This window comes from Haliaeetus albicilla, chromosome 14, assembly GCF_947461875.1.
Source record: "Haliaeetus albicilla chromosome 14, bHalAlb1.1, whole genome shotgun sequence".
Classification (NCBI taxonomy): domain Eukaryota; kingdom Metazoa; phylum Chordata; class Aves; order Accipitriformes; family Accipitridae; genus Haliaeetus; species Haliaeetus albicilla.
This window is the reverse complement of record NC_091496.1, coordinates 18,997,350-19,018,907: the sequence shown is the minus strand read 5'-3', so window position 1 is coordinate 19,018,907 and position 21,558 is coordinate 18,997,350. Positions and strand designations below refer to the sequence as shown.

At 37.4% G+C, this 21,558-nt stretch overlaps 1 protein-coding gene across 8 annotated transcripts in view; it reads right to left on the bottom strand.

Moving 5' to 3' along the window:
- TAFA5 (TAFA chemokine like family member 5) overlaps positions 1 to 21,558 on the bottom strand; it is a 434,888-nt gene that overhangs the window by 76,169 nt on the left and 337,161 nt on the right. For 6 of the 8 annotated variants that reach the window (XR_011327762.1, XM_069801904.1, XM_069801906.1 and 3 more), the window contains one exon: positions 4,696 to 4,823. Coding sequence is in view for 5 of the 8 variants with exons in the window: in XM_069801904.1 (XP_069658005.1) it covers positions 4,696 to 4,823 (128 nt within the window). In the remaining 3 variants the exon portion in view is untranslated. Of the gene's footprint in view, positions 1 to 260; positions 381 to 4,695; positions 4,824 to 21,558 lie in introns of all 8 variants that reach the window. The other 2 variants (XR_011327760.1, XR_011327761.1) reach the window with 1 other exon arrangement.

Below are 21,558 nucleotides of genomic sequence, written 5' to 3'. Positions count from 1 at the left end.
GAAACATTCAGAGCTGGGATGTAGGTGAGGCTAGGTACAGGAATGCCAGGGTTATGTGAATATCTAGCAACAACATGAATATCACCAATAAGGAAGGACATTTATAAATAACAGTATTTTTATTTTTAAGTTATTCTGAATTTCTAAACCTCTTAAAATATTAACTCAGGACTCCCAAATTCACTAAGGTAGGTAGCTAATGATTGTTAATCTTATTTTTATTGCTGGGGAAACTGAGGCAGAGAGGTTCAGTGACTTACCCAAGGCCACAGAGGGAGTCACTGTCAGAGCCGGGATTAGAGCTCAGGAGTTTCTGGCTCCCAGTCCCAAGCTCAGACCACTAGACCATGGCCTCAGGACATTTCCAGTTGGTCTTCAGTCTAAAAAAAAGTAAATTCTCAAGTATGTTACAAATATGTAACATATATATATTTCTTTTTACTTTGAATGTAATGGTATGAATGAGAACACATTGTTTGTAAGTCAGTGATGAAAAGCAAACCAGTACATTTTGTCTGAGTTACCTTTATCATACATGTGTGTATGATAAAGCTCCGCAGAAAAATCTTGATTTAAATTGCAGCCAATACAAACAGCTATTGTATTTTTCAGAGTAAAGAACAAATTGACTTTCCAACCCAGCCAGCATGTCATTTATATTAATGGTGAGGAATGCTAAGTTGCTCTGTGTGTAAGTAAACTCTATTAAGAAAGTCACGTCCCTTGGTGAAGCTAGATCCTTAGTAAATTTTACTAGCTAAGCACTGAGCTCCATGTCAGAGTAATTACACCTTTTATCCACTGTGAGCTCTCTCTTAGCTTCTTCATACTCCTTAATTTCCCACTTCAGCTAATTTAGCAGTAAAATTGCAAAGGTTTTAAAAGGTTAGCTACTGAGGAACTGGCGCATGAATGTTCTGTTAAGCTCCATGCATTGAAATCACATCATGTAGAAGAAGGAATTAATTAAGTAACAATTAGGGAGTGATGGATCATTGACAACATATATACACTTTGGTGCTAAAATTAATCTTCCCTGTAAATCCAATACATTGTGTATCTTCTCATCTATACACTGGCAAGTTTTATACTTGAAATATGAAATGGACAGACCCTTCAGCAATATCTTAAAAAAAAAAAAAAAAGGGATATCTTCTGGAACTATTGAAACTACATACTATTTTAAAAAATCATATAGCTTCTTTTTTTTTCTTAAAAAAAGAATTGAAAGAGTAATGAGAATAGCAAAAGGAGAAGAAATTTTTAAGGCAGGTGATTTTAAAGTGACCGTAAAGACATTTGTTACATGAAAGTACTTAGTATGTTGAAAGTGCTAACAATTGTGTAGTATTCTCTTGCCATCTTCTTTTACAAGTTGCCATATTATTTCCTTGTATTGACAGTCAGCTGCTTAATACATAGACTGGCAGTTAGCCCAGTCAATCCTCAATTCTAAAAGCCTCTTAGCAGATGAAAAATCTTTGGTTCATTCACACCTTGTAGAAAGGATGACAGGGCAGAAGTGACATCCAGATCCATTTAGAGTATACTTTGAGTCTGATTTTCCTTTGCCTTGCACCTTGTGTAGTCATTTACAGCTGTGCAAAGTGAGCACAAAATGGATATAAAACACTGCTACCCATGTGAGGAGAGAATTCTGATTTGGTTGCATTATTTCCAGGGGTGATCACAAAAAGTGCCAGGCAGTGAAAAAATCTGGCTCTGCATAGGAAGTCTAAACAATTTTGACACAAAGCATAAAGCAGCAGCAGCGCTTTCCAAACAATTTACAGAAATTGCACTTTTGCTTTGGAGCAATGGGTATTTTCATTTGCTGTTTGCTTGGTATTTTCATAGAAAAAATACTAAATGTTAAACCCATCTACAGAAAACGAATCCTATTTCTTCCTTTTTTTGGTAGAAACGTATTTAACTGTGAGTCCTAAAGTATATTCTCACATAAAAAGGAACTCCTGTCCTACATAAGATCTCCACTAGTTCTACCTTTCCACATGCTACTTCTAAACCCAGTACTTAAAGTTACACTTCTACACGACCTCCTGGAACCAGTGTGAAAGCTGGTATTATCACAACAGCTAGTCTCAGTCCATCAGAGTTCAATACTGTTCTGGCTTTAGTATGGGTGGCAAATTATTGTCTCGGCATTTACCAAACAGTGATTTCTCTGCTACATGATCTACTACCTCTATGATAATGCAAGACCTACTGCCAAGTATCTTCAAAATACAAACTAATATTAGCAGGAAAGGCCTGCAAATATTAGATTAACAAATGTGTGTTAACAAAACTGATAGTTTACAAATTAGGGACCTAATCTGGCTGTTGCTGGAGATGTGGTGAGGAATTATTTCTACTTAATAACAGAAATTTATTGTATAAAAATTGATTCAATATGTTTGGACATTTATTTCCCCATACTACCCGGTGGCCATTTTTCTGGCCCTTCCCAGCCAGAATTCCTTCCTGTTACACTTACATGCCATGATGGGCCTGGCAACTCAGGTGCATTCATTACGAGCAGAAATAGAAAATACTTGACTGCATCAGCAGATGTTGATCTAAGAGTACTGCCACAGTAAATAATGTATCTTGGTGTTTCTGTTAGAAAATTTCTTTTCTTTTAATCACAGTCATGCACTTCGTAGAGTCATCCTAAAACATAGTTCCTGAAACTATTACCCTTCAACAAAGTGGCTAAAGAACAAATGAACATTTTTTTATTATTATTAATATTTTAGTAATACTGTATTACAGATTGGGGTTTCTTGGGCTCTTTTTTTTCTTTTTTTTTTTTTTTTTCCTTTTCTTTTCTCCCCTTTCCCTTTCTGGATTCAGTGCTTCTTTAAGTATTCTGAGTCGCTAGTCTGGCTTGACTGAAAAGTACTGTGTGTTTGTTGTGTGTCTGCATGTGTGATACCAACTGTTTGAGACTGCTTGATGTTAGATGAGGGCTTATGCTCAGAGCTGTTCTACAGTTGGCTCTCTGGCAGAATCTCTCCTCACCAATGACAATGATGTCTCTGTGTGGGGGAGAGTCTGTTTTATTACAGTAAACTTGTCATGGCCTTAATTTTTCTGATGGTGCATGATTATGATTTCATTTACGTTAATCAAAATCATGAGTCATTCCATTCATGTCAATAGCATTGAAGAGCTACACAGAGAAGTAAGAGTTCAGAATCAGGCTTCTGGTGTTTAATCTGAAAGGATATCTGAATCACTTCATTAAAGATAGATACTGAATGCTTACTTTGCATTACTCAGTCATGCCATTAGCATAAAACATCAAATAAAGTACTATAATGACAGCTGGCAATGTGTCACAGTACATGGGTTTTCTGTTTACCTCAGGGACAGAAAATACCCCTGAATTAACGAGATTTAAGATAATATTTCAAGTATGACAAAGTTACTGTATTAGGTTGCCTTGCCCTTGAAAGTTGGCATTAATGTTTCAAAAACTTATTTCCTTCCTTTGTTTTTTTATGTCAGTCTTGCATAACTTGAATGCAAAGGATCTAAAGGCAAACAGTATTTAAGTAAGACCTCAGAGACTGAGTTAAGTTTTACAGCCCTGTCCATAGTGAATATTATGCCTGGTAAACACAGGAGCATCAAAAGAGTGATCACAATTCATAAAGTTTGTTTTGTAAGTTTCTCATAAAGCGCTATCAAATCTTCATTCTTTTTTAAAAAGTGAAAAACATGTTAATTTTCAAAAACATGGGTATTCTAAAACAATAAAAGGTTTTCTACTGGCGTCTGTCTCCTGCTCAGACAGAGAAATTTTGCATGGGCCTTAATTTAGCCCTCACTGATAAGTACTTTTAAGACTAAATATTCTTGAAATTGCACTTATTTAAATTATACTCAAGATCCATGTAAATCTAAAAAAAGATTATAGGGGGAAAAATCATTTCAAGAGGTCTAGCAAGCTATCAGAATATTGCTCTATTATATCATTTCAGATTTTTTTCCATTTTTTAAGTCAAAGAATTATTGGCATTTGAGAACATTTTCTAGAAATCTGTTTGATATATTACAGGCCTTAGAAAGTATTACCGTCGTATATACTCTCAGCTTCACTACAAGCTCGTGCCCCAAAACACCAAATCAGAGAATTGAGGGGTTTACCAACAAAACAGGACCAAAGGAAGCTGAAAGAAGGGTTCTTTTACTATGTTTTCTATAGGTCTCACTGATTGTCTCACTGAAAATTAAAGATCTATTTGTGCATCTTGCTTTTCCAGTACAGTGGGAATAGCAAAAATATTTTCTCCCCAATTCCCAGTGAAAGCTTTCTTTTACCCTGCTAGACCATGTGTTCACTTTTATACCCTACACTTCCTCAGCATAAGAAAACTCTTGTACAGTGAAGCAATAAGATACTATCTTCAGGCTGAATACACATTTTAGTTAAACCACTGGTGCCTTTTAAGAAAACCTTGATATAATTTCCACTCTTAGTAACTGTGGAAATTACACATTTTTCTTGTCTTTGTGATAACATTGCTGTGTATTTCAGGAAGCACACTTGGGTACATATCTTAATTATAAGGCAACAGACTTTACATATCTGTGCTCAAAAACAATCAGAAATCTCACTCTTTTTTTTTCCCAATAAACTAAAGTGAATGAGAAACTGAAGAAATATAGAACAGAGAAGTGACCTACCGTGGTTGTCTTTATCCGTCCTCCTGGTTGTGTACAGGTCCAGCCTGATTTATTGATTAGCAAATCACAGCCTTCTCCTTCTAAACATGGAAGCATTTCACACCACTGTTTTGTTTTGATAATTCGTGCTATGGAACAGAAAAGAAAAAAAAAAAAACAACCAAAAACAATTGGCAGGAGAATTCACATTTCACTTATCTCTAAACACTTTCTCATTTGAGTTGTCTATTTTCATCATCTGATAATGCAGCCATAGGTTATGATGTAGACAGCCGTAGGCAATTTACAAAATTATTTACAACACCTGCTGTGCCAACAAATTTCATAATAAAAAAAGAACTTAAAAAACAACAATAAACCAAAAGACAGCTCTGTTGTAAATTGAAAAAACATAAAAGTCAGCTAATTTTCTAATTCCATGCTTCTTACAGTCAAGGAAATACTGTTGGAAGGGCTAACAACTGAATACTTACTGTCCTAACTAATCATTATGGTAGCCTAAAAATTACCTATGACTGGGATCCATTGTGTTAGACTCGTTATAAACCTAGGAAGACACTCCTTATCCTGAAGTGCTTGCAGTGTAAATAGACATGAGACGGAGTGGAAAGAGAAAAGCTATAATAAACAGGCAGAGGGGTCAACATAATGACCGCAACTGTGAAACTCTGTGATAACTTGCAATGGTAGGGGCATAGTTAGGGGCAGAAAGGAGGAACATAAGAAGGACAGGTGTTGAATGAAGTAAAGGTTGGGAAATCATGGGGAAGGAGACAATAAGCAGAGGGAAAAGACTGGAAAAAACACCCTATTACTACAAGGGAAAGGAAGTCTACTCATGAAGGTCCCTAACTGTCTGAAAGGTGGTGTGTTGTGTGTTTTGTGGCTCCTCTTAATGCCTGTGTCTCTAGTAAGCTGGTTCTGCAAAATTTCCTCAAGGTCATACACAGCAATTAGTCTTGGAACAACAGAGCTCTGACTGCATTGAAGTAGATGCAGAGGAGCTGTAGGGAGAAACTTTTCTTCAAGGCAGTGAGAAAAGGGTGTTTAATCCCTGTAGACTTCTTTCTGGATTATAATACTACTTCTTTTGAGTTCACCTCTGTAGTAGAATATTAAGCAATATGACTAATATCTAATATTTTCTTACCCTTTCACTCTCCCCTGTAGGCAAAATTGGAGGGGGGGGAATGTTAGTTTGGGATACTTTTTATAAAATACATATACAGAGATGTACTCACTTGCATGGTGCCATATACTCATGCTAAACAAGGTAAGCCCCAACAAACAATCTATCTTTTGCTTATACCGTAAGGCTTGCAATCCACAGAAAATGGTGCTCAATTCCTTCAGAGATCATCTCAGCAATCCTGGGCTAGGCTATAAGAAAGCTTCACCACCTCAGTCTGTATGTAAGTGCCCTAGGATTCAAGGGCAGAGCAAGTTCCACATCCAGGGACACAGATAATGTCTTCCTCTATGTTGATGTGTGACACCAATACACACGATGTATCTTCAACAGTCATGAGCCCAACAAAAAGAGAACTACAGGAGAAATACTTGGCAAAGATAAGCGTACAAGAAGCTTCTGATGCTCCAAATTAATTTTGGGTCCAAGACGCTTAAAAGCAGACATTTATACCCAGGGGCAGTTGCAGCTCCGTATGCTCACCTGAGTGTGTGTTTCAGCCTCCCTACACCCCTGACTTCCTCTGTCTGGAAGGACTTAAGAATACAATTCCCAGTGCCACTGGATTATGGCAAGAAATAGAAGTGTAATTTAAAGTCTTTTAATAAAATCCTTTCCAATACTTTGACATGAAACAACTTGTGTCCTCAGTCCCGGTGCAATTGTTGGTAAGCTCCAGCAATATAATGAACACTGATTTCTTTCAGTGGAAGCTCAATCTGAAATTCATATTAAGATTTTCATTACAAAAACCACTTTAGCTCCCAAACGTCTACATAGGAATTTGCACTGTTCCTTAGGCAATATATGTACCGCTGGAGGAATTATTCCCAAACAATTTTCATAACTACAGTTTTTTGAAGCAAATCCACTAAGATTTTATAGCACATAAAATACAGAAATCTGGATTGTGCTTGGGGTCCATAGGTACTGCTCTACCGAGAACTGGATCATATCAGTTTTCAAGGCTAACATCTCCTATGTAACAGATAATAGCCTCATCCTTTCTGAGTGAAGGCATGCATCCAGTTGCAGGCTTTACAGAAAAAGCTCAGTAAAATGTTAACACCAAACCTCACCCATTTGCATGCATATATTTTGCAATTCACATATCAAAATGGCTATTTCTATCAATGTTTCAACAATATGAAGGATCACTGAAAGACTGAACAGCCATTTAAACTAAAAAATATGTACCAGATTGCCTCTACGTTCTCAGGTGCGAGGCTTTCCTGGAAACATAATTTGAACTAATCTCTAAAAAAAAATTTCTCTCCTCTGTGAATGACTCTGAGTGTTTGCTTGGTTGCTATCTCAGAATGCAGCTATCAGTAATATCACAAGTATATGGAATCCTTGCTCTGGGTATTGGCTATATCCACACAAATTTAGAATACACCAAGAGTATTTTACAGAACTTAAAGTCTAAAACATTTCTGTGCTAAGTGTATAGACTAGCTCATGCATTTAGGCTTTGAGAATCGGAGCAATTTCTTTTGCAGAGAAAAGCTACTCCCCTCACATGGTTTAAAGCAAATCAGTATCAAAATGGTTTATTAATTTATTAGTGACACATAACCAGCAGCAGTGCAGGATCAACGCCAGTAATACAAAAAAGTAAACCATAGCACTAGACACGAAGTGTTCATAAACACTTGGGAATTCTTAAACACCCCCTCAGAACTAATCCCAGACACTTCCAGCGCACAGTCACGGGCACCCGGCTCTCCCCATCCCCTCCCCGGCAGTGCGGGTGCCCCCACAGCCCTGCCAACCCCCTCCGAGCGGGCAGCACCCACCCGCCTGCCCACCCCGCTGGGTCTCCCCCCCGGTCGGAGATCTTCCTAGCTGTTTTACCCAGCTTTTCAAGCTGACCCTCGCTTCGTTTCCAAAGCCTGGCAAACACACACGCTCTCACGTTCCCCTCGGAACAGGCCTCATTTCCTGGGCCATTTGCCAAAGCAGGCCGCGGGCACCCTCACACTTAGGTCTAAAGTGAAGCCTGTACAGACGCCTTGTTCTGTTGCACACAGGCAGCCACCATCGCAAAAGAGAGGCCATATTCGTGACTGTGGGATCGCATCTGTTTTTGCATTTTCACTTTTCAGTTTGTCCATTATAGCAGAGTATCACAGCGAAGCTAAATATATAATATAGGGAGGGAGCAATGTACACAACGATTTTATCAGCATACTACGAAGAATTTCTATCAGTAATTGAAACTGAGTTACACTAGTCAAAGCAAAGGAATACAATGTATTTCCCGAGGCAGTATAGTTGCCTTTTTACTGTGTATATTCACTAGGGGTGAAATTCAGCCCTCTGCAGACAAGACAGCAAAAAGCCTATCAGATTCTTCAAATCCACTCCAAGCTCCATTATAAAGAATTAAGTGGCACTTAAATGATACATAGGCTTTGTGCAGGCCTTCTGCAAAGAACTGAATTTCATCTTAAGAATCTGAGCTGACACTACTTTGCATCTCCTCAGAAGGGCTGTGCCCCTTCACTTAAACTGAAGATAATAGGAACTGACGGTGCTCAGCACATGGTAGAATTGCTTTCCTGGGTAATACCATTTGAACTGGAGACCAAAAGGAGTCTATCCAAGGGTTTTCCATACAAACGGTTCTGAGGTGTTGCACGCAGGCAGAGGTTATATCAACACGATGCCAAGCTACCCACCAAAGTGTTCTTAACTGTTTTGTAAGATAAAGCAATTTGCAATGGATTTCCAGTTATTAGTAAAAATAAATAAATAAAAGTCTCTATTCATGATCAGTATAGTCCAATTTAAGACTCTTCAACTGAGTAGTGTTTCAGAACACCACAGATTATTTTCTGCTAAGTACTGCAACTAGATACATTTTGTAACTAAACTTTTCACCTGGTTTAACATTATATATATACTTTCCTACCAAAAACCAGCTTTATTTACTAAACTTTCTTTTCACACATTCACTCTACATCCAGGCAGTTATCAATTGCTGCATCTCTAGTCAATCTCATAACTGCAAATCATGAACTTTTTGTGATAGCAAAAAAGTGATCTAAAACTTGTTCAGCAGCAGCAGTAAATGCAAAATCTTACAGCCATCTAAAATATGTTAGATTAAACCACTCAGAATGTTACAGTTTGTTTTCTCATATCTTTTTTAAAATGTTGGAGAATGAGCTCGGAAATAAAAGTAAAAATGTATAGTTTTTTTTTCATTGAATAAGAATATTGATTAAAACAGCATTTGGATACTGAGACTTATAATTTCAGAATACATCGTGCTCCTATGCATAAAAGGTGGTGTGTGAAATGAATATTTACAAATCATAATGAAAACCATGGTACAGGAACGTAAATAAAATAAAATTAAAAAAAAAGATGTCTTAGTTGATGTTTAGCAGTCAATTCCACATGCCTGAAGTAGCAAATGGAAGATTCTAGTGGGGAGCAGGGAAAATTTCTCCTAAGCCCATGAAGAATGTACCATTTTGAAACATGCTTCTTAAATGAGAGCTTAGCTCAACTATCCTTCTTATAGAATGATGTTCTCCTTCATGTTATTTTTTTCAATGCTAGCTTGTAGCACTTAATGAAAGATGTAAAGTATGCATTGGAGAATATACTTCCTTTTTGATTTCCATACATCATTTCACTGTTGTTTTCCTTGAAATCTGAAGAAAGCTGGTCAGCATAGCTGATTCCCAAAGTTCAGAAATGGCTTTGGATTCATCAGTTTAGATGTAGCTAGACAAACACATTTATCCTAGTGTTACTCTCTTGCCCTATTAACTCTGAACAGGGCCCACATCTTCTATTATTAATCACCTCCAATTGATCCCAACTGTTTCTATCATTCCACTCCTCCCAACCTCTCTGTTCTCTTTAACTCATATTTTTCCTTTTTCCTTCTTGCATTTTTTTCAGCTGTAGCCTTTTGCTCCAACCATTTCTCTCTTCTGCGTCATTCAGTACAGACACACTATCTACCTATCAAAAATCCCAAAATACTTTGCAGAACTTGTTATGTTTAGCTAGTTTTACCTATGACTGGTAAATGCTGTTCATTGTCCCCATTTTGCACAGAGGTTAATCAACTTGACCATGGTCACACAAGAAATTTGTTGCAGAGCTGGAAACAAAACCACTGAATTCTTAGTGGTTGCTAGCCTGGACACCTTTCTCCATCCCATTTTCCTTCAGAAAGACAGCATGCTTTTATATATATTTATATTTATATTTATATTTATATTTATATTTAAAAGAAATTAAACAACAACAAAAATATGCAAAGTAATAGTCTTTTAAAAACATGTATCAGTTAAATTGCAGCAGCAGGACAGAGGCCAGCAGAAATACAAACCGAATCACAGTACTCTAATAAGACATTGCAATCATGAACTGTCTTTAGAGCAGCAATTTGACTGTAATAGTGTATAAGCCCCAAACATTAATCTATTTTACTATACAACAAGGAAACATCACAAACCTTGGATACTTTTTACAGCAGTCATCCTGGTCCACTTAAAAAATTGGAAGCAGTGCTAATTCACAAAGAGTTAGCTCGTCTCAATTATTTATAGGGCATCTAGACAAAAGACTATTTAGTTCTAAGAACAGCAATATAGCAATGTCTAGACAGCCATTTTATCATTTAGCTCTTGCTGTCAAGATTGGGAGGGATACTTGAGCTGAAGTTGAGAAATATATGGAAAAAAGTGATCTCCTGCAGGCTACAGAGAGGCTACAAATTGTGACCAGGTAACTGGATGAAGAGTAAAAGACTGAATGACAGGGCAGAAGCTTTTCCTGCAGCTCACCCCAATCATAGTTCCAGTAAGGAAGAAATGTTATTGCAACCCCAGGGTTGAGAAGAGACCTTCAATACAGACCTGTTCCCTGAAAAGGAATAAAAACCTTGGTCTACCATAAACAGTACAGATTGCACCATGCACAACGTATATTTGGGAGGAGCAGGAAAATACACAGGAGATAATCTCCAAATAATGCAGTCATCCATGTCATCCCAAACTAGGACTAGGCTGCCTAAGGGGCACAACTGCCACTTACATGAGTTGTACCTAGGAATTAGCTGTAGCATAAGAGGTTGCTGGATTAAGCTGTGTGAATATAGGAACTTAATAAGTAAACAACAGCGGCATAGGTTTAACTTTAAAACTACTGCATTTAGCAAGGCATCCAGGCATCTGTTTAATTTTAAGAAGGTACCTAATGTTTTGCTGAATCTTCATAAGACCCTGTAAAATAAATATATACTGACAGCTTAGGAGGGAGAAAGTCCAAAGGTATCCCACAAATCAGAAATTATTATTAATACGTAATAAATCCCCAGAACACAAGACGGAGAATACAAAATCCAAAAAACCAAACCCCAATTAAACAAAAAAAAGCTGAAGTAGAATCCAGATTCTAGGAGCACTCTCATGAAACTCAACAGCTCTTACCTTCTTTCCTGTTTGTCTCTCCAAATAGCAGAACTTCCTCATTATAATGCCCCAAACAATAAATGAATAAATAAACAATGAAAATAAGCATATGAGAGTAAATGCACAGGAACACAAGGTATCTGACCTTTTTATAGTGTAGAAATGAGCATGTATTTACCTGGCCTCTCTCCTTCCAGTTCTTTGAAAACCTTAATACTACGTGACTCGGTGATCTACTGACAGGTATCTCAGATTTGTCTACATCCAGATGTTCAAATATTTGCATGAGAGAAGCACTATCCTAAAATGGAAAGTGTCCTACAAATGGGCTTCATAGTCAACTTAGGTCTGTTTCCATTTTCATTTTCAGGGCCAGTTTTCTTCTATTTATAATTGCTCTCATTTGAGATTGTAATATATCTCCACATTTGTTCTCAACCCCTTAGCCTTTTGCTGGCAATTACTACAATTGCTTACGCGGAGAAGTAATACAGCAAATATAACATATTTTTCAACTGCTTATAAAGCAATCTAACAGCAACAGAAAAAAAAATCCGGTATCACTTACCAAATCTCACAGGGTCACAACAAGCACCCTGACAGTCATAATAAATAATGAATACAGATAAAATCTACATGTTGAATTTTATTTAGGTACAATACATGTGCTCCTAGCCTCTTCTAAGTTGATGGTTTCTAACTCTATATTAAAATGCAAATGTTTTAAATAGGCAGCCTGGCCCCCACGACTTTGCCCACGATTTCAGCACTTGCTTGAATATCCACAGATGTACATATTCACTGCTTTTCAATCTGTGAATGATCTACTGCTTCATTGTCTGTGGGTAGTTAGCGTTTGCCGTCTAATAAGAGATGCTAATTGAACACCTACCCCTAGAGAAAGCCTTTGTCAGGACTCAGTGTCTTCTGTTTCTGTCCCCTGCTGTTCTGCTCTGCTGTATTCAATTAGTGTGCTGGAAGCAAAGTAAAAATTACTAAAAATCTGATTTGTGCTATGCCAGCAAAGAACCCTTCAGAGATCAGGTTTTCATCACATTTCACTTTGCTGCCAGCACACTGAGAAGAGCAAATTTAACTGGAGAGGGACAGCAATTTCAGACCCAAAGAAGAGAATCTGAAGACAACAGTAAAGGATAGAGACAAGGGAGGGATATAATGGAAAGTAACAAGAAAACAGATAATAGGAAAAAAAAAAAAGAATAAGGCAAGAAAGAAAGGAAAAAGAGGACAAAGCCCAGCTAAATGTAGTAGCTACTGAAGCAGACGGGTAAGGTCAAAAACTTGCACAACTTGTTCAGTGGAGTCAGTAGGACAATGTTGTAAGTGAAGGCTAAAGACCAGAGCTGTTTGGATTTTTTTTCCCTTAAGTACACCAATTTCAGTCCTCTTGATATGCGCAGAGTACTGCAGTGGAAGACCAGATTTACTGTGGTTAAAAGAAGAATGTGAAAGAACTGGGCAGATATTCATGACCATTCCTGTGTTATAGAGGGAAGGTTAGGAGGCTGTGGAAGAGGGAGAAGGACCTCAGGGACTCCCAGCTATGAAGCATGTGAACATATCAAGGTAACTACTGAGTAGGCAGCAAAGCAGGACTTTAAAGGAGGAAGCCACAGTAGGAATAAAATATGCACTAGGTTACATGGTAGAGAGTGATTAGTGCCATGGAAAGAAGCTGAGAATAAAAGATTATGAGGCTGGTAGTAGAAAGGGAGTGAAGGAAGGGTGGCAGGAAGGTTATAAATCAACCTTACAAGTGTCTGAAAACAGACTGAGCATCAGAGTGTAGATACCCATGGATATGGGTGACAAAGGATTCCTGGACTCTTCACCCTATCTGCAGCTTTGCACTTGACTGCACAATATCTGATTTTGTATTCATGGAACACACAGTAAAATGCTGGCCAAGGATCAAGGTCCTTCTTGGGACTCTAGCTATGTAGCACTCATGTACCCAGGCTTACTAGATATGTTTAATGAACTCTGCACATGCTTAGTAAGGAAAAAAAAAAAAAAAAAAGAAACATTCTTCATTTGACAACTGCTTTTGCATGGACAAAGCAGTGATAATCAGAATGTGAGACTCCATGCACATGAGTAATAAAATCTGTTAGTCTTTAATCTTTTTAAAGCTATTTCTGGGAATTTTAGTTAATGTTCTCCAAGTGCATTCAAAGGACAAGCATTTAGCTGAGTGTTTCTGCTCTGGTCCTCATCGCTTTTGGTATTTTCCAAGCCCAGTGTCAGCAAGTACACTGCTGCTGTGACATGGTGGTGACATTTTATGGTGCACTGAAAGAGATAATAATTCAGCTGTTCTCAAGTACAGTGGGCTTCCTTTGTCAACAACCACAGCAGTGGGAAACTTTGCCCTCCTTTTGTCACGTATGTAAGAACAGAACATGCAAGCAAATTGAGTTGAAATGAGCTTGACGACTAGCACAGAAGGAGACGAACAGCTGCTGCTATGAGAACAATTACAAGTATTAGAAAAGGAAACTCAGCAACGAGGCTGTACTTATCCCATACCCCCTGTGATTTCCCCCTATTCCACATGACTAGATGCTGTGTTACTGTAAACTGTTATGTTCTTTGGGGTAAGCCTGTGACTTTTCGGTTTGATCAAATAGTAAAAATAGGCTATGGTTATGCTGGGGATTTTAACACAAATCAATGCTATGTGAATGAAAATTAAGAAAAATTTTAATAAAACGAGTGAAACAAGTGAAAACAAAGAGAAAGGAAGACAACTATATGGTATCACTTTTCACAGTGAGAATACAATTAATATAACCACTTCTGATTCTTTTGAAACTTGTGTTCATAAATATTACTTTTTCAGTGCCCCAGAAAACTTGCCACAGTGAACTGTAATGGTGACCTTTAGATAGCTTGGAAACTGGCCTTTTCTCATGACTTCTGCTTTCATTAGCCAGTGTTTGACCAATAGAGGAACTAATGTGTTTAAATACAGCAAAGATGTTAGTTTATACGTGCACTGAACTGGTATGCTGTCCATGGGAAACCCTGTTACAGGTGGATGTGTTATACCTCGCCTGCACAGTCAATCACACATCTTGTCAGAGAGCAGTTTGACACCATGACTACGCAGAACATGATTTCTGACTGACAGATGAAGCCATGTGAATTTTTTTAATGTAGCTTTTCATATATACATAAAATATTACTGTTTCTTACCCAAAACTTATATGATCTGAAACATCTTTCCTCCTTTTTGTACTTAATTTGGACAATTACTGGTCTCAAAACTTAGTAAAGCTTTCTCTGTATATACCTCAGTATTTGGTAAAAATTAAAAAAATATAAATGACTGCCTTATCTTTATATAAGGTTTCTCTTTTTAATTTATTTTTATAATATTGCACATAGTATCAGGAGACAGATATCTTAAAAAGACAAATAATGCAATTTGTCTCCAAAACTCAGCTAATGCATGGGTGTTTTTACTTTCTGTATGTAATGCACAGAGGAATTGATTTTCAAAGATTCATCAGACTCTACTTCATAAAAATTCTTCAGATGTTTTATGTAGCAAATACACTACAGTTCAGAAGGAGCTCTATAACAGAAATAGTCCCTGATTAGAAGGATTAGTCTTTCTTCACCTAACAGCCAGTATTTTATTTATTGGAACACATCCAGCAAATCTATGAACAGCCACAGAAGGTATTTTAAAGGCCAACAGTCTCCCTGTCTCCTTCACCATCAGAAAATATAATTTGAAATTTTCAGAATTGTTTCTGTGAAACCAGACTAGAGGGACTGGTCATAGGGTGAAAAAGGGGGAAATGCTGCCTCTTTCCTAGGGCAGGCAATGCATGTGCTCATATGCTACGGCCATTATGTTTACAAGCAGGAGTCCTGTCCCCTGCCAAAAGCAGCACAGTGGAGGTTGGCTGGGCCAAAGGACACAGTAATAGCACAGACAATATACTCTGACTTACTTACCTTTTTAAACTATGAACTCTGAAAATAAGGTGCTGTAAGCGTTTGTGGTTCTGCAGCAACTGCTCACATTGTTAAAAATCAGACCACCAGACACAAAGCAGTTGACCAGGACAGGTCACTGAGAGTTAAAACTACTTTTTTGTATTGCACTCCTTTATGGGAAACATGATGGAGTCATAGATTTTAGGGACAGAAACAACCAGTTATACTAATCTAATCTGACCTTTTAGAAAGACTCCAGAACTGATTATCAGAGAATACTCACATTTCTACAAACTCCTAAGGCAGCTTATACAATTCAATAGCAAAGGCAAAACGCCTCAGTTCTAAAGATTTTGCTATTATTTCTATGGGACTCCTATTTAACTCTTGTAGGAGTACACTCGTCTTCCCTTACTAAACACTAAACAATTGAGCAGTCTGCTGTCAGCTATAACAAGGCCAGGTCCCTGACAAAGCACTCGGTGTTCCTAAACGTTAATCACATGAATTTTAAATCTCTTGCTGTTGCTTTTTTTTTTTTTACATTGAAAAGCATCTTAAGCAAAATAAAACAAACTACACATTAACAGTTGACATAAATGAGTTTAAAACTCCACAAACTTATCTTGGTTTGGTGTCTGTAATCTTAGCTTTTAAAGATGTTAATGGAAGCAAGTTAGAATACTCCACCTGCAGGACTTTCATTTTCTTTCAACAGTAACTGTCTGTAAAAAAGCTTTCTCAACCAGCTCTTGCTTTATAGAAGCGATGGGGAAACCTTATTGGAAATATTTATATTGTATAACAATACAAACAGTACAAGTTCACAGTCCTGACTCAGACAAAACTTGCAATGGGTTTCTTGAGGGTTCCTCTCAACAATGCGCTGCTTGACTGAGTCCGCGGCTTGGAAATAGCTCCTTGCAGATTAAGTAACCACAACTGCTAGTTCTCTATGCCACTCCTCTTACTGAACTACTTAAGTGTTCATATAGTCTCAATGTTTTAAACACACCAAAATAAAATAATCTTCAAGAGGTCTTTCCAGGGAAACCACAAATTTTCTGTACTTTCACATAGCAGATCTAAAAATGGCCCTTTAAATTATCCCTGTATGCATAATTATATAAGCATGCATGTATGGATGTATCTATGCATCTACTGTGTTAGGAATGAGTTGCTGTCACCACTTCTCTGCAATGTTTTATCTCTGGTAAGCAGGATATCCCATCTAACCACTGTAGTCACATGGGAATAACAGAAATAATTTTTATTAAATCATAGAATAATGTGCACACTTCCTACTGTTGGACTGAAACTTTCATAATTTCATCTGTGTTCAAAAGTTTAGAGCCTATTTACATGGCCTAGTTGCTGGAAAGTTAAATAGTGAATTTGTAACACACTACCCACTCTTCACTAACTCTGCTTTTTACAGCTTGAGGTGCACTTTTGTTAGCGCATTTCTCATCAATATACATTACCTGCTGCTTTTATAGACAGCTTTCCATGCCTGACCAAGTTTGTTTAAAGATAGATCAGGTATCCCTATCTGTAAAATTTGCTGCATGTAGATTAAATCCATGGAGAGGGCTAGTAAGTACATTGGCTTTCTGGTAGTAGGGAGGAAAATGGTCACAGATTTTTTTTTTAATTCCTCTTTGTTCAAGAGCAGAATTATGTATATTTTTGTTAGTAAACAGAAGATTATTCAGATTCCTTATGCCATTATCAGCATATTCTGTATCCTAGAATAATTGCAAATTCCTAAATTTTGGCTAGCCAAGTGAAAAGGTAGCTATTTTTAACTGTATCTTACAAAGATTTTGTCAGATTTCTAAGTTCACCAACTGTAAAATACTTAGGATAAGGGAGAATCATTGCATGAAAACAGACATAACAGTCTGATAATATGGAGATTGGCAATTTCTACCAGGCGGACTAACAGACACTCCAGCCTGCTGAAAATGTATGCCTCAGCTTCATTTTACTTGTGACAGAGGGATGTATAACACACACACACATATACAAATTTGCCAGCAGATTCGTCAGCAGTTTTACCATGATATGAATACCTTTTTTTTTTTAAAAACACAAATTTGTAGTGGATGCTACAGCTTCAGTACTATGTTTATTATATGTATGGTCTTGACTACTTAAATCTGTGCAACCCATTCAAAACCAGACTGCAAAATGCCAAAGACTTTCTTTCACTTCCAGTCCTGCTTAAGTTTTCGTTGTGGCACTGCTCATCTGAATCATTGCCTGTTTCTTGCTTACAAAACATTCATATTCAAAGCACCATTAGCACAATAGCAATTAACAAAGAGCCTTTTATGCCAACATGCTACAACTTCATCTCGCACACCCTTTACAGGAAAAAGGTCTTTTCTCTTCTTTCCAGTATCAGTGAAGCACTCATGCCATGTGAAAAGAATGCTCCCTTTCAGTGCAGAGGGGACATGACTGTGCCTTATGTGAATCTACTGTATGTACAACTGAGGGGAGGACTAGGTGACCTAAAAGATCTTTCTCATCTCTAACCTCTATGGAAGTTCACGGTATCGGGAATTGCATATTAACAACCAGATGCAGGATTTTGTGTGGAAACGGCAGAGTGCTTCCACAGGATGTTTTTCTTAATTTTTCTCCGCTGTAAAGGATAGGAAAAACACTTTTAGGTTTGTCACAAGTATAATTGACAAAACACAGAAAGGACAGCAGTTACCCTGGAGTAATTTACAGCAGTCATTCCTAAAAATATTGCTAACACGGAACAGTAAGTGAGAAGGAGGGAGAACCTGCAGCTACATCACACTAGAAATTGGTGGATTTTGTTGCCAGTACTACATCAAGTTGCCACATTGGCACTAAGACGAACACTAAGGTTCCCCATGAGGTAAGACTTAAGACTGCTCCTTTATAGCATGCTGTAGATACCACATTAGAGAAGAACAAGAGAAAATGGAAGTGCTTTCTACTTCCTCCTAACAATAATTTATAGGCAATTCCACAAGGCAAAAAAATGAGTAGCACAGAGTTGGTCAGAAAAACACAGAACACAAACCCATTTGCAATAATGGCATATAAGCAATATCAAGGCATTTTACAGTAATATAAAGATGTAGGATAGATATGAGAATCGAACTGCCCCCCAAAACATCTTCAATATCAAATAGTCACAATACTTCCAAATACCTGAACTACACAGCCCTGTGACATGTTTATAAACTTGATCATTCGGTAACAGCTGTAAGATTGTCTACAATGTTTTACCCCGAGTTCCCACTAGCACAACACACACTGGTAAAACAAGAAACAAAAAAGAAACGACCCCTCAAAGGCTCTTGTGTGCCTTTATTTCACACTGAATAAGCAGGCATAGTACAGCCTGCTGCTAAGCTTTTCCTTACCAGTTGGTCAAAACATGGATAGACTCTTGGTTACAGCTCCTAATGTGTTGATCAACTGACCCAGAATAACAAAGGCTAAGGGTAAGCAACACAGAAATTACTATAGTGGATCAGACCTTAATCAGTCTAGTCTAAGATTCTGTCTCTGCAAGTAGCCAGAGGGATGTGTAAGAACTCCACACCAGCCAGCCACCTCTATTTCTGTACATTCTAGCAAGAACTGTTCCAAGAAGAAATAACTTAATATGCTTAGATTTGTTTCTCCACATTTTCTCAGTTACTGCTTTGCAAGCTGTTGATTGAGGGGCAAAGGGTGGAAATTCTACATCTCTGAGGAACAATTAACTTCCTTGTTGATCCCCTGAGGTGTACCATAAGCCATAATACCATAAATTATCCCAAGGAGAATTTGTCATAATAGATCTAAATTGATAGCATTAAAAACTGTTCAAGCATTTGTATTTAAAAATGCCTCCTTTGTTTTTAAAGGATTTTGCATTGCCAATTTGAGGAAAAAAAAAAGAGTAGAATTTTTTTCCATTGTAATACAGAAAGCATATTTGCATCACACATTAATCACAGAAAAATTAAGGACATAGAAAAACAAATATGATAAATCACATATCCTTTTGCCTGAGATATAATTCAGCATCAGGCCTGTATACTTCATTAAGTACTGTGTTTGCCATTAATACTTCACAAAAATGTGTGAACATACAGCTGCACCATGAAGCTGTTAAAAACCAAAACTGTCTTTAATTTTTCCTGCTTCACCTTCCTCTATACATTATATGAAAATCATCCATAACGTATATCTTCCCTTGCCTAAAATACATACAAAAATTTGCTATATGATAGAATCTGCAAGGCTTTCTATTCACAGACAGTACTGCCTGTCTGAGAAGAAGTATGTCATACCTACATCACATTATTCTCCCCAACCCCCCGACAGGAAATCTTTCATGAATAAGCCTGACTTGCTAATACACTATTCTGTTCCATGCAGCTTCTTACACAGCACTTAGGCATGCTGGACCCAAGTGCCTCTTGGTACGTAGGGTATGAGCAACGTGACTCTCATTTATCACGTGATCTCTCACTCCTAGGGCAAAAAGTATATGCAGTGAATGTTTTGTTCAACATTTTGTTGTTTTTTTTCTTAATGCACATACATATAAGTTAGGAAAAGCAAGTCTATGAAGCAAATCCTGTACTTAGAGTGGAAGGTGGTGAGTCTTGTCCTTAGTTCTTTGGAAAATTTATTTCAGTCTAAGTTAGGCCATTGACTGCTTTCCTTAGCACAGCCACATGCCAAATGAGGCTGCCGAATGCACTCTCATTCCTGCCCACTCTTGTAAATAAATACATGCTTATTTATATTAACTTCAAGACACTTCTCCAAACATCTATCCTCTCAGCCACAGCAGCTCTCAAAATAACTCTCAAATTTTGAAAGAAATCACATTCATCTCCTGAAATTTCTAAATATACCCCACATTTCAGGCATCTGAAAGCTCTGTCTGCACAGACTGGATTCATTGCTTCAGGAGAAAGAGCATGACTGCTCTCATCAGGCTCTCTGGCACTCACCCTTAATACTGGGTGGTATTTTAAAATTTTAAAGACAAAACCACATGTATTCTAATAAAGCAAATAAAGCAAAGTGTTAACACTGGGAACATTAAAAAAAAAAAAAAAATTTCTGGACCTTAACATCCAGCTTTGTATTGGGTTACTCCAGTATTTTATCCCACTTGGGTTGCTTATAGTCTACCACATTATTTAACAGCGAGGAACTGTCTTAAGGAACTCTCTCTCTCTTTTTTTTTTTCCTGATTCTGTTAAAAAAAAAACCTATAAAATGAGGAATGGTATCTCCTCGGCAGACTCTGGGAACACACTCATCTCCTTTAGTATGTTCTTTTACTTTCAATCCTATAATTTCATATATTTTTGATGCAGTTCATGCATAGATCATGACAAATATTCATGCATGCAAGTGCATGTCTGGTATATGTATCCTAGAAAATGTGTAGTCTCCACCTTGTCTCAATAGCTTTATAGGGACCATACACATTAGATGAATGACAAGATAGCAGTTCTGGCATTTAGAACGTCTCCTAAGCATGCACCCCTTCCTTCCTCTTTTGTGAACATGAGAAGCTCGTGCTTTCACAGCTGTTTGTGAAGCTGGGGTGGAACTGAGAACCTCCTCTAGGTACTCTGACTATACTGGATATATCACTCAGTTTCTTGAAGATACCGTGTAAAATGTAAATATGACTTAACATTTTCTGCTAAGGTGATGTAGGCACTGGAAGACAAGTCTGCCTGTTTGTCTTGCAGTGAAGTATGTTGCCAAAGACACATATCAGTGGAAGACTTTTTCAAGCACTTCAGGATTTATGCTTCAGTCAAAGATAGTAAAACTAGCTATGGCCTTAACTCAGACAGTCAACTAAATAAGTAATCTGTCATTATAAAACTGACTCATTAAAACAGTGGGCCAGGAGTAACCTTGAAGAAGGATTTTGAAAGAAGATTTTTAAGATAATGTAAAGAGAAATGTCTAAATGTAACAGTGGATAAAAATAAGTCCTGGTTAGGAAAAATCTCTTCACATTTTTACTGAGTTTGATTTAACGTCAAAGGCTTAGGAGAAATGCAATTCTCAATGACTATCACGCAGTAAGAATCGCTGAAGTATAATTCCAAACTTCCCACAACAGTTTTTAAGATCTCTGCTTTTATATCCCTTGTGATTTCTTTCAGCAAGCTACTAGAGCAAGATGCAACTTTAATGGCTATTATTACCAATATAAAGAGTATTTGTGCCTTTTTTTCAGCT